This window comes from Coenobita brevimanus, chromosome 85 (assembly GCF_032717465.1).
Source record: "Coenobita brevimanus isolate Jiangsu-jjx chromosome 85, ASM3271746v2, whole genome shotgun sequence".
In the NCBI taxonomy this organism is placed as follows: domain Eukaryota; kingdom Metazoa; phylum Arthropoda; class Malacostraca; order Decapoda; family Coenobitidae; genus Coenobita; species Coenobita brevimanus.
Window position 1 is genome coordinate 5,148,748 of NC_137038.1, and position 19,756 is coordinate 5,168,503.

The window sequence follows — 19,756 nt, forward strand, 5'->3', positions numbered from 1 at the left end:
AAATACACCCAGATGGTCATTCTTGGATCCATTGCTGGGTGAACAGGGAAAAAGGGAATGTAAATACAGCACTGAGATTATTATCTTTAGATTGGCCTTTATGCTGGAGTTTGGAAGGGGCGAGAGAGAGAGAGAGAGAGAGAGAGAGAGAGAGAGAGAGAGGAGGGAGAGAGAAGCAGGAAATACGGAACTTCCTAACCGGTTGCTCAAGACGCGGAAATATAAGTGGTGTTCAAGGTGTCAGGGCATTTGAGGTCACAACACACCACTCCACACACACCACAACACTACACAACACCACGCTACGTTACATCACGCCACACATCACTATACAATACGAACATCACACCATACAATACAATACTAACATCACACCATACATACCATACCATACCACACCACACGGCACTATACAATACTAATTTCCCACCCTACACTGAAACACCTGCCAAATGGCCATCTCATTTTTTTTTCCTTTAGTCACTCTTTTAACCAGGGTTGTGCTCCAACATCCTTTGGATTTTACTTTCATTGTGTCTTTCTTTTCCTTCATTGTATATTAATTTTGTTTTTTCCAGTCTCATTAACAAAAACTATTCCCATTGATGACATGTGTTTAACTTGCTGTCTCCTGTTGGTATTTTGAACAAAACACTGTAGAATGAAATGTTGTAGCCTTGGTCTTTACTTGATGTTCTGTGGATGTGAAAAACTTCCTACTTTCTCCACTGAATCTCTGTTAATCATTTGCCTATCTTATTGAGGGTTTAAACTTCGAGGGATTTGTCTTCTTCTTCGTGTGGGTTTAAGGGTTGCGGCCAAAACTAGGGCATCATGGATCACAACAATGTGTTTCTCGAATTCGGATATTAAAAGTATTCGGCTAATTAAACACTGAGTTTCTCTGATTAGCTGAATAATAATATAAAATATGATTTAGCGCCAGAATTATTTGATATATAAACAGCTCACATGAATCATAATATGCAACGTTTAAGAAGATAACTAAATTAATTATATCAGCTTATGGCAGAGCCGAAAGTTGTTTACTTATGTAAACATGGGTGATCTGTCTGCCAGCCGGGTTGTTTGCAAAGGACTGATACTGGTCAACCAACGCCCCCATTTGTAGTTGACCAGCTGCCCCAGATTTCATGTAAGTGTTCATACTGATACCTTATTACTACCCTTGTTCTTCATTTTATAAAATATTCAAAGAGATGTCATTATGGTTCATGTAAATCTCCAGTAATGAACGCTAAGCTAAATGAGGGACTTTCAACTTTGATTTTAAAGTATTTTTTAATGGTACAGAAGCTTACTGACTGTTATTGCCGAGTCAGACAGTCATGCCAAATAATGAAGATAGTGGAGAAAGTCCTAGCAGGTGTGATAAGGCAATGCGATTCAGTTTGGGTTTATGCTAGGTAAAGGGACCACTGATGTCTTATTATTTGTCCGACAGTTTCAGGAAAAATATATATACTCTACCTCAGGTAAGCAGTTTGAACTCCGAAGAGAGGCTTAGGAGACTTGGACAAACAACGCTGGAGAAGAGAAGGAAGATGGGTGACATGATTGAGTTCTTCAAAGTAATCAGAGAGTTTGAAAATCTAGACAGAGAGCTTTTTTTCAAATTAGCTCTCAGAAGCATGTCACACAGTAAAACTTGACAAGTCACAACATCTGTCTATCTATTGTCAGATGCCTTAATCCCATAAGGGATGGCCACAAACAAATCACTCTGTCCCCTTCATTTCACTTCCCTCTCCCCAGCTCACACCCCTCTCTCTCTCTCTCTCTCTCTCTCTCTCTCTCTCTCATACCTCTCCACTCCATCCCTCCATCTCATCCTTGGTCTCCCTCTCCCTCCCCCCCATTCCACCTCACTCACGTATGCTCTCCACATCAGTCTCTTGCTCTCAGTCCTATCCACATGGCCAAACCACCTAAGTGTATTTCTCCCAGTGCTTTCTGTCACATCTACATCCACACCACAATGCTTCTTTTCTTCTTTCTCTCAATGTAAATCCACATGTTCCTCTCAAATAATTCATTTCCACTGCTCCCACTCTTGGCTTGTATCCATACAACGAGGCCCAAGCTTCGCTGCCGTGCGTTAGAGTTGGTGTCACAATACTATCACGCAGCTACATTTTTTTTTTTACTTCCATGCTCACTTCCCTGTTCCTTATTACTACATTCAAAGAACCGCAACTGGCTTCCCTGTTGTTTGCTTTCAGGCACTTCATCCTCTAAACTTCCATCCTCACTCATCACACTACCCAAGTACTTAAATGTACTCATATTCTCCATTTTCCCATCATCCAACTTTACTGGTCATTCATTGACTTCATTTCTCTAGAAGACCACAACTTTATTCTTCCCTACAGTCACCTGAGATTCCGTCTCTTAAACACTCCCAGACTCATTCACCAAGCCATGGAGTTTCCCTTCATCCTCATTTAACAATACAGTATCATCTGCAAACAACAGAACAGGAAGTTCCAAATGCTACCCTCTCTCATTAGGGCTGCTCCAACATTCAGTGCCTTACCCTATATACCGACTGAACAGCCATGGAGACATGACACATCCTTGTTTCAATCCAACATTCATGTAGAAAAATTCACTCCATTCACCATCCACATTCACTGCAATCCTAGCACCTTCACATATACTGTACTCTTCATGGCATTCAACAGCTTCCTATGTATATATTCCATATATATGGTATATTCTTAATATTTTCCACATTCCTTGTATATCCACTCTGTCATATGCATTCTCCAAATCTATGAAGGCCACATACAACTTCTTTCCATTATGTAGAAACTTTTCCACTAAAGACCTCTCTCTTTCCTAAAACCTCCCTGTTCTCCTCCAACTAATTCCTCTGTTATTTCCCTGTCTCTGTCAATAAGTATCCTACCATATACTTTTCATATTACTCTAAGAAAACAAATACCTTTATGATTACAACACTTCTTTCTCCCTTTTCGTTTGTACTGTTGAATAATTACTCCTGACTCACTTAAGTCACAACATAAGTCCACAAAAAAGAATAATTTTTTCAATGCAAGAATGGTCAGAGGAACAGAATACCAGAAAAGGTTATCATTTGTCCAAGTATCAATGGGTTCAGCATTAACTGTGACCGGTATTTGAATGCAAATTTGAGAAGAGGCAACCATATGAATTAAGTTTCCCAGCCACTTTATTGTACCTGAGGTAAGCATTCTCTGGAGGAAACATTCCTGTCTCACATTGATGATTTTGGATCTGTTCACAGCTGCTGAAAAATTTTTGACAAGGAATAAGTTTCAGAATAGTGTAGGATAATTTATTTATGACAACCAGATTCTGCAGAAACAGCTAGTATGATGTGAAGGATAGAATCAAAGAATGTTGTTTTCATGAGTAGGTTAGGTCCTGTAAGGGATGTTTTGTGAGCAAAACTGATGAAGTTCTGTAAACACAATAATGTCGGAATTATGCATATCTCCAGCATTTTAACCCTGTTACTCTAATGGTATTTCTCTGAGGTGGTTTGGACATGTGGAGAGAATGGAGAATGAAAGACTGATTAAGAGGGTGTATGTAGGTGAGGTGGAGGGAGGGAGAGGGAGGGGTAGACCGAGGATGAGGTGGAGGGATGGAGTTGAGAGGTATATGAGGGAGGGGGGGGTGAGTTGGGGGGAGGGTAGTCAAATGGTGGGTGACAGAGTGACTTGGAGGCGTTTTGTCTGCGGCCACCCTTTGCGGGATTAGGGCGTCGGGCTATAGATAGATAGATAGATAGATACTCTAATGGTCAGGATATTTTTATATAAACGAAAAAATTTGGTAGGGTATTATAGGAGTGGGGGGAAAGAGCAGGAAAAAAAATTGTGACAAAAAGAAATCTTAACAAAGAGTTCAGTAGTATAGGTCAAATGTTACCCAAGGGAAAAAATTATGGCATTAGCCAGCAGACTTTTTCTGTAGCTGTATTGAGCTCTCTTATCAGTACTGTACTGTGGGTTATATAACACTTCAACAAATATTTTCTTCTCACAGTGATAAGTAAGGATTTAAACTCAGTAGGCCAAGACAATATATCTCTAGTGCATATGTGAGGAATGCAGTTTTTCAGAACTTGGTGTAGGTAAAGGTCCAATATTTGTAAAGTGTGCTTAATAGCTTTTTGTAAGGCATGTGTCTCACGTGCAGGGTGCATGGAAACCATTAGCATTGTACTGGGCTGCAACATATTCCCAGCCTTAAGCAGAGCCTTCTTTTTCCTTTTATTAACCCTTTTATGGCTGTTGCTTTATTTTTATTTATTTTTTATTTATTTATTTATTGTTAATGCTGTAGAATTACTAGTTCCCTGGGTCTCTCAGTCCTGTTAGTATATGTAAAAACATTGCATTATTACTGTAGTTACAGTAAACAAAGAGGTAAAGCACTTGACAGGTAAGAAAATAATGTTTGTGTGATGCAGATGACCTATGAGTTTCTTTTGATGAATTGGCCAAATGTATTGTACTGTAAGGCATAGGAGAAAATACAAGCTTTAATATGGGTTGTAAATGTTGTATCTGCAAAATACCAGCAATTCAAAGTCAGTAAAAGCTTGTCTGTCTGTTGCCATACTCCATTATCCCCAAAGGGGTGGCCACAAACAAATTGGCTGTGTGTCTCCCTGTTTTGCACAATCATGCTGCCCTCCGTCCATCTCACCTACACCCCTCCACCTTATCCTGAGTCTCCCTCTCCACCTCACTCACACACACTGATCTAGGCAGTTTCTTATTTTCCATTCTCACCACATGACTGTACAGTCTCAGGGTATTTGTCCTAACACTTTCCAGCACATCCACATCAATACCTCAAAACTCCTTAACTTCCCTTATGCAGTATGTTTGTCTGTCTTTCCACATAACTTCACATCCTCTTCCCAGTTTATTCATTTCCAAAGCTATGTATTGATTAATCATTTTATTTTACTATTGTTTTTACTTTTAGAACATAAGCTTGCAAATTTAGAAAGAGTTGTAGGTGTCACACTGAATCATGGTACAGTATAACTTTTTGGAGGAGGTTTAGCCCATTTTATATCTTTCATTTACAAGTGGAAATAAAAACGTTGGTGGTAAGTGGGGGTGCACACCATCCACTCACTCAATGTAGTGCTGCATTCGAGTGTCTGTCCTTTTCTTTCTGACTTCCTTGTTTCCTCTTCTTTCTCTTTTTTCCTTTATTCTTTCTTCTGTCTGTTTGTGGGTGACACTACACTGAGTGACAAGCCAAATGGTTTCCTGTACACCAGGAAAGCATTTACTGCTCTGGGTTGTAACCGTATAACCAAATAATGGTGCCTGGTGGTTTAGTAGGTAATTAAGGCACTCCAATCTGCTTGAGCTTGGGCTGGTTTATATCCAAGGGGTGGTTAGGTTTTATTACTCGCATAATGCCACTCTGGGATGATTGAGGCTGGTCACTCTCATCTTTAATGTCAGGACTAACTTGCCAAGCCTCGGGCTCCTACGCTTCACATGGGGCAACACAGGATTAGATGATGATGATGATGATGTAAAGAGACTGATTTTCAGAGCATGCTTCCTACCTGGAACCAATTATAGTAGACCCTCGCCATATTGAACCTCGATATAACTAATTTGAGAGTAATCAAATGTCTCAGAGTCCATCAAACTGTCGTTAGCCATACCAAACTAGGGTCAATAAATGGGGCGGTACAGTGTACAGTACATGTGCTTCCTACCCATTTTACTCCAGCCTGGCCTGAAATTGCCTTCTCCCCATCGTGATTGCTCATTTGTAATAGCAGTTTATAGTAATGCTGTACTCGTCATGAGGAAGTACTATGAAAAGGATGTGAAGTAAACTGCAAATTAGTGAAATTATGGGCTAGGTTAGTGTAACATGGTATAGTTTTCATTTACTATACTAGAATATGATATTGTAGTCATTTATTTTCAATTATGTGTTTGAATTCCCACCTGGGGGAGGGTTGACCCTTGGATTTATAGAACTTTCACCTTTATCAAACCAAGCTTCATTAAGGTCTGCTGTATGTGCATCAGAGAAATACGTACTGTAGGCTACTTATACAGTACTGTAATCCATCATTAACCCATGCCGTGCTGATACGTTGTAAGGTAATTTATCTCCCCTGAGTTTTTGTTTTATAATCTATTTTCCTATCCTTTTCTCTTACACGTGGGTTAGATCTTAACAGAATTAGTCTGTGTACCAGCAGATAACTTCGTCATGGGCCAACAGGCTGCCTGTTATCTGTACTTCCTATGTACTCCTAAACTGTACCTCATATGAGGCTTACAGCTTGGGCCATGTAGACCTTCATTGTGCCTCAGCCTCATATAATGTTTGCAGCTTGGTAAGTATTAACAGGATACTTTACAAAAATCTACAATACAGTTTTCTTATTCAAGAAGTGTTACTAAATACAACCTACTGTTTGTGGATAGTGGTCCATGAATATCCCTTACCCACAAGCAGAGGACAGCCAGGTACAGATACACTGTATCAGTGCTAATAAATACTAGGTACTGTGTTGTGTATACCGGTATCACTTAATATTATGTAACTGTTTGATATGTATAATAATGTATTCTGTTTTGCCGTCTGGGAGTGTGTTTGGGGTGTTTTAGAGGTGCAGTCAAAATGGGATAATCACATCCTGAATAATGGTAGGTGAATCGATTGAAGCTAAAGCAAGGAACTAAAAGTCTTGCCCTAATCAAATATTCAGTAGTTAATGCAAATGATATTAATCAATAGTGTGCTGAGTGTTGACTGTTTTGGTTTTACAGGGAAAATGGAAGAGCCTGAACACTGGTTTAGCTGGCAACCTGAAGTATTCTATCAACCCCCAGAAGGTGTTCCATATGCTGTTGTTTTACTCAACCATGCACTGGACAGACACTGTGTTGGCCATGTGAATTACTTGTGGCAGAAAGGTAGGGGCAAATACTATAACTATTATATTGCATCTAAACTAACCATCAGAAAAATAATGTAGCTATAGACAGTACATTGAGAGTTATTATTATTCTATCTGTAGTATATATCTAGAGCAGATGCTTTAATCTCAGAAGGAGTGGCTACAGAAGAATCACATCAATGGTTCCATGTACAGTACTTCAACATCAGTCTCTCCTCTCCACTTCACACACCCCTCATATACCTCTCCACCTCTTCATCTCATTGTCAGTCTCACCCATCCCCTCCACCTCACTCGCTTACACTCTTGTAGTCAGGATTTCTGTTCTCCCCACATGGTAAGTTTTTCATCCTCTCCTCTCTTCACATAGCCAAACCATCTCATGGTATTTCTCATAATGATTTCCAGTATATCCACATCAACACCACAGTGCTCATTCGTTTCCCCTTCTCTCACTTTTGGCATATAACATTCCAACAGTGTCCAGACTTCACTTCCATTATCGCTATAATGTATCTAAATCATTCATGTATATAAACAATAATGTAGCTATAGCATTGATCCATCGTATGAAGTTGGGCCAACATATCTTAGACATATAGAAAGCCTGTAATAAGAAAAAATACAAAACTTATAATGGAAAAATGAAGGTTTTGCCTTTTACAGTACCGTACATCATCATCATCATCATCATCATCATCATCATCATCATCAATTCCATGCTTCCTCCTGGGAACTCCTTGACAGTTGACATTAATACAATTGCCTCCTCCAGACTACCTTGTCCTCACATGCCTTTCTCATTGTTTCAAATACACCTCCCTCCCTTCCGTTTTTTTTGCAGGACATATGAAAATGATTATGATATTTTGGAAAAAAACTTTGACACACAATGAGGACTAGCAGTATTACTTGTATATATACCGTATATATATATATATATATATATATATATATATATATATATATATATATATATATATATATATATATATATATACCTGTTGTTGAATACTGTATTTAGCCATAGGCTATGCTGTTACTGCAAATGTCAGTCAGAACTCTAAATCAGCTTTTGTAGTTCTAAGTATAATTGTAATTTCTGTAATAGGCTTTATTTTGGAGCATATAGTCGCTGTTCTTTCTCATCACACTGAACACTAATACTGTATTCCCATTTTCTTTATCAGCTTGTGTTCGTGTGTGTGTTGATGGAGGAACCAATGACTACCAAGATTTGATGTGTGGTCTTGGTGACAGCACTGAGACATCACCACCTCACCAGCCACTTCTTACCACGACCAGTGCATCATCAGAATCAACAATAAAAACTGTATCACCATCATTAGAAACTCATCTTAGTAATTCAGCATCATCATATGGCATAGCATCACTTTCTTTTGGTGCACGACCATCACCAGCCATCACACTACAATCATTATCCACTCCTGAAGCTAATGGTCTTCCCCACCCACTTACTGAGTTATCTGATGGTCCTTGTGCAGTCCCTCCTTCACTAAGCCACCAGTCTCCTCCTCAAACGTCCTCCCATTTACCCTTGCCACTCCCTGATTTCATCTCTGGTGACTTTGACTCCGTACGACCAGAACTTCTTAAATTGTTTGCAAGCCTAGGAGTGAAAATCATACCAACGCCAGACCAAGACGAAACTGACTTCACTAAGGCCATTAAGTTGTTAGCACAACATGTGAAAGACCAGAATATTAGGGTGAGTACATGTTAACCCATTCAACCCAGGGAGGTCTTTTTCTTTGCCATCTTTTGATGATTATACCATAGTTTGCTTAGGACAGACTCTTTGAACTGGTGTGGTTAACTTTAGCATTCATAAACTCCTGCAGTATGGTAAGCCTTTCCTAAGCTGAATAAAATAATTTAATAGCAGAATTGTTGTTGTTGATCAGCTCCAGTCTGTCTGGCTGACCAGACCCATCAACAGCAGGCAAGCAACTGCCCCTGCAGGGCCATCCCATGCATTGAACTGATGTTCTCTAAGGGATGACAGCACCTCACCGTAGCAAAGCTTGGGAAAAAGTGTGGAGGTTTAGTTCCTGGGTGGATGCTGCATTTGCATCTCCACCCCAGTTAACAGGGACACCATCATGGGCCCCACAATACCCTGTGGTCTGGTTATACTGTGACCACCCAGTGTTGTAAATGGTTTCCAGGGTTACAGGAAACCAGTACACTTATATCTTAGCACAGAGCGGCCTGAAATGGTAAGAAGAGTTATAAAAGGTGACAGGAAGAAAAGAAGTAGGAAGACAGGAGGGCAGACACAGAAATACAGTGATAAAGGTGAGGGAGGAAGTAGATAGCACTTCATTAAATGAGTGAGTGATGGTCTCCACCGCCTACAACTACCTGATAGCAGTACGAATATCACCCAGATTCAAGAAGTCATGTCAGAACTATAACCGTCCATCCATCCATCATCCTTTTTTTTTTTTTTTTTTGTCCCTTCAGAGGTGTAGGGGCCTGGGGACTGCTCACTCCTGACATTTAAGGCAAGGATGATTAGTCTCGCTCGTCTGTGAATGGCATTATGTGAGCAATAAACTCCCAACCACCCCTGAGGTAATTCTTTGTGGACTCCATTTGGTTGGAGTGCCTTAACCTAGTAGACCACGAGACGTCATTTAGTTATATGGTTACTAAGGCACTCCAGTCAGATTGAGCCTGTGCAAGTTTACATCCAAGGGTTGGTTGGGATTTATTGCTCATGTAATGCTACTCAGGGATGAGTGAGGCTGGTCACTCTCATCTTAAATATCATGACCAAGTTGCCTAGCCCAGGACTCGTACGCTTCTCATGGGGCAACCCTGGATTAGATGATGATGATGATGATGTTACCATCCAGTGTAGTAAATTATTTTTATTTTTTATTACAAGAAACCATTTGATTTGTCACTCAGTTCAGAGTCACCTTAAAGTTGCACATAGGTGAGGTTTCCTGGCTGCCTTGAATTTTCTGACCAGTACCATTGTGGTTACTACAGTATATCATAAGATGCCAGATATATGCCATATGTGCTTAACCCCTTTATTTTGGTGCCATATATCATATGTATTTTGTGACTGCAGTTGCCAGGCAGTGTTATTCATCATAGGGGAAACTTTACAAACAGAAGTTGGACATAGCCTTCATTAACCTCTTCACTACAGGACATATCTCCTAAGTTTAAATAAAGCCACCTGTCAGTAACAGGAAGAAAATAAAAATGCAACATAGTAGTGAAGGGGCTAATTTCTAGTTACTGCGCTTGTAGAAACCTCTGGCTAAGCCTCCATCCTACCCATTCTCCTCTCACTAAACCCAGTAGGATGTATACTGTACTCTCACTATATGTGACACCACCCACCACTCCCAGTGTGACCTACCCACCCCTTTCTGCTCACACCACCCATTTTGTGCTGTCACCCTTACTCACCACCATACCAGTCTGACCTTCCCTTGCTGTTTTACCCACACCAGTCATTTTGTACCACCACCTCCCATCAAGTTGGACTTACATGGTTTCAAATCAGCTTCATATTAAATGCCATAGCCTTCCATTGGAGAGGGGGATAGAAGGACCAGAAATGCAAATGTATACTGGTTGTGTTTGAATTAAGGAAAATTAATGGAAGGGAAAGAATGTTAATGTCCAGATTGGTGATTACCACATGTATGATTAGGAGGATGACCATTTGAACTTCAGTATCACATAAATATTAGATATACATCTTCAAGTCTTTATTTTTCTTTTCATTGGCATTTTCGTGCTAGTTTGACATGTTCAGCTTTCCCAGAGCACAGTAATTTAGTCTTAAAGCAGTTGTATTGGATACATTTTAGCCTAGTGGTAGGTGAGAGTGATCATCATCTACTCACTTCCTAGAGTGCTGCGTATGTTTCCTTCCTCTTTCTCATTCTGTTTCTTTGTCTGTCCTCTCTCCCTGCTTCTTCCTTTCCTTCCTTTCTCTTTTTATTACTCTTCTTTCCACTTCAGGTGGCTGCACACTGAGTGACAAGCCTGCTGGTTTCCTGTAACTTAGAAAACCATTTACAATTCTGAATGATAACCATATAACCAAATAACGGGGTGATGTGGAGCCTACTGTTGTGCCGCTGTTAACTAGGTGAACAGACTCAAATGTGGCATCCATCCAGGGACCAAACCTCCCCACATATCGCTGTGCTATACACGTTCAACCACAAGAGAACATTGTTTCGATGCACAAAATGGCCCTGCGGCAGCAGTTACTTCCCTGCAGTTGATGGGTCTTAATGGCCAGACAGACAACTGCTCTAGCCAGATACCAGACAGGATAACCTAGTAATTTACTCCGGCCATCATCTGCAAGGATCTGTTTTTATTTGTTACATTTTGATGGTAGGAGTATTGGACAGTGGAAGAGATAGAAAGGTAGCTTAAAACTGTACTGTATTTGAAGAAGAAAGGTCAAGAGTTTAGAAAGTGTACTCTAGTCAGAGCAGTTGCTACCTTTACTTTTTCCCATGTTTGCATTTTGAAACACCTGGCAAGAAACTCAAAAATGTGTTCTAGTGACTCCTCATGCTTGTGCATACCTGCTTTTCATATCAGTACTGTATATCATTAAAAAGGAACTTTGAATGCCATGTAATATATGTTATTCTTCCACCTGTATTTGACTTAGGAAAAATTCCAGTCAGTGGGCATGTTCACAGATGGACCCCAACCAGTGCTTCAGCATCTGCCTGGTTTCCTTCTTTGAAAGAAGCACCCAAATTTAAGCATCATGACTTATGAACTGCCATTCCTGCACGCTTGTCATTTCATCTCATATACCCCCCTTACTGGCTGAGGCATATAGAGACAAAAGCATTATCATATCCCGGAAGGCTGTTACTGTTATTGTAGGACCATACAAATAGGTTCAGATATATTTCTTAACTATTGAAGAATTGCCCAGATTGTAAATCTAAAATTTAGTTTCAGGAAATGTTTTTCTCTCTGTTCAGGTCATAATGGGGATAATGTAATGTGATATTTGCATACTAAAAGATGTCAGAAGTTAAACTGTAAATTATCATTATCATCATCATCATCATGATCTTTCTCCTCTTCTCAGGATGAGATTCAAAAGACAAGAAAAGTAAAAATGCAAAAGGGAGATAATTATGAACACTGTGTCCATTGAAATGAGCCTGATTCTCATTCACGCCAACTAAGCCCCCGGAAAAGTTGGCTTCACCTCGGACTTAACCATCTACACACTGCATTTTTCTCAACAGAGTTGTATCATGTAGACAGATTCCGCCCGTTGACCATCGAATAAAAAATGAGTCACCATATATTTGACACTTGATTGTCTGTACACAATGCATTCAACCAGCTCTGTGTCCTAGCAGTTCCCTATCCTTATCAACTTCCATAGTCTACCTTACTTTCCTACACACTCGTTTACTACATCCATCCATCTTTATGGCCTACCACCTCTCCCACTTTCAAACTCAGTCATGTACTATATATAGTACAGCTCTCTCTTATTTTTCACAGGGATTAGGTTACTAAAAGTACTGTATTGTGAACAGCTAAAAGCGTGAATGTTCATCATAAATCGCGAATATCCTTCATGGAGTACGATTTTCATTCACTGCATAATGATAAGCTTTTGGAAGCTTGCCACTGTTGTTGTACTGTATGTAAAATACTGTATAAAGTAATAACTTAAAAACTGAAAAGATATTGTTGGCACAATGTAAATTAGCTTTGAGTTTATGTTAGCACTGTACAGAAGACGAAAATAAAATTTATGAACAGTAAGGGTGTGGTACAGTAGTACTGTAAAAGAATACATAATGTTGATGTGTGGTACAATAGGTCATTTATATATCGCAAGATAGAAACATAGAGGTACCATGCAAGACTACTGCATTATATGGTTCTTTATATTTAAATGAAAAAACTGGGAGAGAGAGACTCAAAAAACAAACATGGAATATCTCTTATGATGTTTAACATTACTAGAAACAACAGTATGAATGTAAATGTAAACAGGTGGTCTAGTCAATTAGTCTTCCCTGAGATACGATACCCCACCTAACGATGGGTTTTTACTTAACCCGTACCATCCCAGGCATTTTTGCAATTTTATACCCATCCAATCCTGGACCAAGAACGGAAAAAAAATTTATTGCATAAAACAATCCAAAAGGACATATAAATCAAGGAAAAGCAAAAAAAAGTACTCCTTATAGGAGAAATAAGAGCAGGATGGCCGTCTGTCGTGTTTTTAGCCCAATTTCCCAAGCTGTGAGTGACGTTTTCCCACCCAACTGTGCGGGATGAGAGAGAACGGGAGGAGAATGGGGGATTCTTTGTTCTCAATATCCTTCTCCATTGGCTCATATTCCTCCCCAGAAGTCATCCAGGTCATCTTCTGAAGAATCACTGAATGAAGGGACAGAAGGGTCCATGTGACAATTTCAACAGCCTTCTCCAGCCCAATGAGGCGGAAAAATGGCGTGGTTATCGCAACATTCTGATCCCATGACAGACAATGGCAAACTGATGTTACCTAGCCATGCAGAACCAAACTCAGTACTAGAGCTGCTTGGACACAATATTGCCAATACATTAAGCTACTCTTTGGCAAAAAATTAGCTAGATTGAAGCAGTTTGAGACGCGCTACAATGCTCGAATTTTGCTGTCGGCACCATCACGTCGCTGGGATTAATCGAGACGTTTTGTACTGTTGGCACCATGCCGACGGTGGGATTGTACGGGTTAACCAATTGCATCGTTAAACCAGGGTATACCTGAATAAACCAACAGTCATATGTGCATATAGCGAGTTATGTAGCAGGACTAGCTAAAATAGGCAGTGTGGAGGGAAGCAAAGGTTTTTAAACCAATGATCAGCTGATTAACTTAGTGAAAGTGAAGTGATGCCAATAAAATTTACTTTTACTTGGACTTATAGTGTGCTGATGATGCAGCATGATGATGCATTTGATGATGATGATGTGATAAGATGATAATGACATGATAATGTGATGATGATATGAAATAATGATTTTTGAGGGAGTGTTGCAAAGTGTGCCTGAGACGCCTAGCAACCGGGTGCAGCAACTTTCATGGTGCGAGATCTGAAATTCATCCAGCAGAAAAAGAAAAAAAATTCCCAGGAAAAAAAAAGGAAGAATAAAAGTAATCAGATCTGTGACCAGAAATCCTGCAAAAAAAATCAGGGATTACTGTACCCTGTTCACCAGCTTATCTCCATCAGTTCCCTCTCCATAATCATATCATCTAGTTCACTCCTTTGTAATACCCTGCTTTCAGCAGAATTCCTTAATTCATATCTTTCACAAATCACATTTTTCTTTGTGCTATCCACCCTACACAGTAAACGAACATTAATTTCATTCCATCACTCTTATACTTTACTTGTTAGTCTTAAGCCCAACCAGAGTGTTGCATCCTTGCTTTAATGTGGGGTACTAACCCACCTGCATGGCAGTACATCGCAATAGTGTGTTTTATTTGGACAACAGTTACCATTTGAGGAAAAAAGTAACATAAATTAACTTATGTAAATGCTCATACTTTGCAAAAAAGCCAGTCTTAGTTTTAGCCTTCAGCATCCACAAAGCGTCATTCTATCCATTGAGCATATGCCCTCCTTGATAGTCTGTGTATGTCCCTGGCAGTCAGCAACAATGCTTTCTGTAAAACCATTAGTCTTTTGGTGAAGGATTAAAGGGTAACCATCAGAATAGTACAGCTATGTTCATGTACAGTATAATTCCCAAGTTCCAAAATGGTTGAAATTGAGGCTTTCAGAAATTTAAGCATTTTGGAAAATAGTAATTACCATCAGTTGTATGTATAGACATCCTCCTGCTTGACATTTCCTTTAGTAATCACTGTATTCATGCTATAATGTACTATCTCACAGTCATTGTTTTTTATGGTTCCTAGTTGAATATTCAGCATTAAACAATAAAGATTTCTTAACTCATGGAGGCAGTATTACAGAACAAAACAATCAAATCAACCTTGTGGCTTTAGTGAATTCATCTTGAGCTAGCTTTGTGGCTAGACTATTTGCAACACTTAGTCAGTATAGCAGCAACCCTGGAAACTAAGCCAGGATTTTTTTTCTTCTTGTTTTTTCAGTGGACTGATTCTTTTAAAATTCTTCCAGGAAACTGGTATTTTGAAAAATTTGGAATTTGCATTTTCTTAATTACAGTTTTGATTATTAGCCTAGCAATGTGGCAGCATTGATATGAGCACACATGTTACAAGTGGTAAAGAGATTGTCACCATCATCATCATCATAACGATCATCATCATCCTGCCTTTTTCTCCCATCATTAGGTGGGATGAGGCAGGGTCTAGCATGCAAGGAATTGTACCATTGATTTATCTCCTTCTCGATATTAGAAAGGTGTCCTCTAGATCACTACATCCTGTGTACACACCATCAAATAGTTATCTTTACACTTTCTCATTTTTACATTTTGAAACCCTGGATGAGTCACTTGAAAATGTTCTACAGTCACTTTTCATTTATGTAAATGCCTGGTAATACTATCAACATTGAGTAAAGGATGAGATTTATATAACATTTATTAAAAGCTGCCATTCAAAACTATTTGTCTTTGGAAGAAAACTCATTCATTTGCATTTTCGATGCACACAGATAGGCCAGTATACATTACCACATATGTGAACCTTATTACCCTCTATATTTGTCTCCCATGTGGAATTCACCATAGCCCAGTGTGTATGAAAATATGTTTTTCTAAACATACGATATTTACTACTGTGTATGTTTAACAAAATATTTTGCTGGCTGGTGATATATATGGCATGCACCTAACAGCAGGACTACCAACATGTGGCAGGTTGGCCACTAATATTTCAGTGTCCTTCATTCTGTGGAGTCATAATGTTTCACGTGTATTGTGTACCAATACTTTTTTTACCTTGTATACATGTGGTAATTTGAGTTGGGATGACTAGTCATGAAAGTTATACCATAATGGAAATTTTTGTCCTGTTTCCAGATCCAGCACATCTTGGTGGTAGCAGGGGTGCAGAATGACAGATTTGACCATGTCATGGCCCATTTAGCAACACTGTTTAAGGTAAGACACAAGGACTCATTTTTTCTATCTGTCTATCTGTAGCCAACACCATAATCCCATAAAGGGTGGCTGTTTGTCTTTGAATTTGTTGCTTTACAGGGAGGGGCACTAATCTTCCACCAACCCACTTGTTAACACATAGGGAACACGTATGAGTTGGTTATATGTTACCACTCAGTGTTGTAAATGGTTTCCTGGCTTACAGGAAACCATTAGGCTTGTCATTCAGTGTACAGCCACCTGAAAAGGAAAGAAGAGTAATAAAAGTGAAAAGAAAGTTGGGAGAAATAGGAAGTGAGGAGTCCAGACACAGAAAAAGAATGAAGGTGAAGGAAGAAGTAGGCAGCACTAAATCATGTGAGTGGATGATGGTCACCACCACCTACCACCACTCACTTTTGATAACTGTTACTCTACCCTGCCTGATTTGGAGGCACCCAACAGGAAAGGGCATCAAACAACTTTTGGCCCCACACAGGTATTAGAAGGAGTAGTGGAAGGAATTATTAAAGACACAGAGAGCCAAGGACAGGGTGCATTGCTGCATTCATTTATAAAACTTCATAATGCCTGATGACTTTTCTTCAGGGTCACTGATATTATGTCAGCCTAAGTGAACAAGTCCCCAGGTACGTGACTCCACACTCATATGTAGAGTGCATGAGGGCACCAGTCTTAATTTATGGATACTGTTCTTGTCATGCTGATGTGTGTGAATGGCCCCACTCAGTGTGACATGAGTAGGGAAAGGGACATAACTCCTAAGACAGGTGCTTCTAGTTTTCCTCTAAATGAATAATTAAGTTTTGACCCTGCATTCCCCCCCCCCCTTCTTCTTCTGCTCTCTACACTATCCCATATGAAGATGTCCCTCAGGTGGAGTCTCCAAGATGAACAAGGAAACTGAGAGCAAGGAGGAGGCACTAGGTGTTGTGCATCTGGATAAAGACTAGAGCATTTTGGTGTCTGTAGCAAGATGACTAAAACAGGACAGTTATTAATGTACTCTGCAAGACTCAACTCAGTGGCAGTTCTGTGAAGCAGTATTTATGGTGAATGTTTTGAGCCAGTGTGCCCAGAATATTGCTTTGTAGGGGTAAGCCAGGGGTGTGCTTCCCTTCCAACCCAAATTGTGTGGCCAGCCCTATGTTGAAAGGAAATGGGGGAAAAAAAAAAGCCAAGTGCAGTAAGGTTGTGTGTGTGTGTGTGTGTGTGTGTGTGTGTGTGTGTGTGTTTGTGTATGTCTGTTTAATTCACCGAGTTGGTCAGGATAACGTGATGGTGTTGGCTGTCAGCTTTTACCCTCACAGAAGAGAGCTGAGAGCTCATATAGTACGATCTAAGGGCAAGGCCATGACCTTCACACACGCACACACTCATCCCCTTGCTCAAGGGGGACAGTAACCACCCGCTTCATCAGTGAAACTTTTTGCATCTCGAGCAAGGCAAGAACCCCTGTCTTAATAGATGTCAGGCGAGAGCGTTACCACTGAGCCAGCGAGTGGTACCACTGAGCCAGAGAGAGAGTGTGTGTCTGTGTGTGTGTGCCTGTGCATGCATGCATGCATGCAGATGTAACATACTAAACCACCTATTCAATACACAGGCTCCTCAGACAGCATTCTCACCAACATGCATAGACGCTTAGGCAACATTTTCCATCCACACATTTATGTTCACCTTTTAACCACATGCCCTACACCTTTGCAGTCACTGCTTTTCAACCAGTTGTATATACAGTAATAGCTGCACCTAGTGCCCAGGTGGGTCTAGAGATAGATACCTTTATTTGGTGGCATCATTGTAACTGGTTAGCACCACTATCTGATTATTCAGATACCCCGTAACTCCTTCCCAGTCCCTAAATAAGGATGAAGCACTTTAGGAAGTGGTTTTCTTCAGTCTGCAGTCCACTGGGTTCATGTCCAAATGAGCCAGGGGTCACAACAGTAACAGCATATGGATTCTAGAGGATCCAATTATGTTGGGTATTACCCTCTCTGGACAGAGGCTTATTCAGTGACAAATACAATAATTTGTGTACTGTATATACTGCATTCTGTCTGTCCACTTCCTCCTGCTATTTCAAATATAAGTCAGTTCTGCGTGTTAAGAAAGTTTTTGTATTGTTTCTACAGAGTCACTTGAACATGAGTTAAATATAGAGTACCAGTACATTTTTTTTTTTTAAGTCTTCCTATCCTCCTTCTCAGCAGGTGCATCATCATCATCATTGTCATCATCATTATCATATCATCTCGGCCTCTTTTTCTCCACCTTTTTTTTTTTTTTTTTTTTTTTTTTTTTTTTTTTTGCTAGATGGCCAGCATCACCTTCCCAGTTCACCCATATGGATTGAGAGATCATTCCAATTATTGACAAAATTTAGATGATTGTTGTAGGAACTTAGTTTTATATATAGTATATTATATAGTGTAGGTGGGGACGCAGTGGTAGGTGGGGGCGCTCACCATCCACGCATTCAGTGTAGTGCCCCTTTGGGTGTCTGCTCTTTCCTCCTTCCTCTTCTGTCTTTCTTTCCTTCATTCTTTTCTCTTCCTTTTGCCTACGGGTGACTTTCCATTCCCTCATTTGTTTTTCCTTCCTTCATTTATTCCTGTTCCTTCTGCCTATGGGTGACTTTACACTGAGTGACAAGCCAAATGGTTTCCTGTACACCAGGAAACCATTTACTATACTGGGTGGTAACCATATAACCAGATTATGGCGTCTAGTGGTTTAGTGGGTAATTAAGGAGCCTCAGTTAGATTGAGCCTGTGTAGGTTTATATCCAAGGGGTGGTGGAGGTTTGTTGCTCACATTATGCCACTCAGGGATGAGTGAGGTTTGTCACTCTCATCTTAAATATCAGGACCAACTTGCCTAGCCCTGGACTCCTATGCTTCCCATGGGGCAAGATAGGGTTAGATGATGGATGGATGGATATATATGGTGTACAGTATTATATACAGTATAATAAATATATATATATATATATATATATATATATATATATATATACACACACACACACACACACAAGAATTTTCATGTACATGTAGTGGAAATTCCCACCTCTCCATACAGCCCTGGATATGCCCCTGATGTAAATGCATAAGGATAAGCACTGCTGTATCAGTAAATGAAATAGCAGTTCCATACTGTTCACTATAATGAACCCCACAGGTAAAATCCTGCATTGAAGTGCCTGTGATAATGCTATATGGAGGTAGCTTGTTGTGGTTGTTGGAGGATGGACGACACAAGGTGCAGGTTTCCCAGGCGGTGGTGGAGAGTCCAATTGCTGCCTGGTGTGGCCTCATCCCAGTTGGCCACCCTGCCACTGTCACCACAACAGGACTTAAATGGAACTTGAGTAAGCTGTGTTCATTAACACTTTAACACATTCAGTCCAGTGACATCTTTTCTGTTTTATTATTGCTATATCCAGACAGTTTTATCCAGCTTAGGCGAGACTTTCTGAACTGGAAGGGTCAGTATAGCTTTCAGTAAGCCCTTCAGTATGAGGGGGCCCTCCAATGCTGAATGAAATTGTGTATTAGCTGCATACTTAAACAAAAAACATATCAGGTTCAGGGAGTTAAGTATCAGTTTATTATATGATAACTGTAAGTA

At 40.0% G+C, this 19,756-nt stretch overlaps 1 protein-coding gene across 1 annotated transcript in view; it reads left to right on the forward strand.

Moving 5' to 3' along the window:
• The first annotated feature begins 1,095 nt into the window (after positions 1–1,095).
• LOC145410362 (uncharacterized) overlaps positions 1,096–19,756 on the forward strand; it is a 19,353-nt gene continuing 692 nt past the window's right edge. The window contains exons 1-5 of the mRNA XM_080280506.1: positions 1,096–1,156; positions 6,840–6,986; positions 8,161–8,699; positions 16,040–16,120; positions 19,307–19,496. Coding sequence (XP_080136632.1) covers positions 6,845–6,986; positions 8,161–8,699; positions 16,040–16,120; positions 19,307–19,496 — 952 coding nt within the window. The 5' untranslated portion in view covers positions 1,096–1,156; positions 6,840–6,844. The remainder of the gene's footprint in view (positions 1,157–6,839; positions 6,987–8,160; positions 8,700–16,039; positions 16,121–19,306; positions 19,497–19,756) is intronic.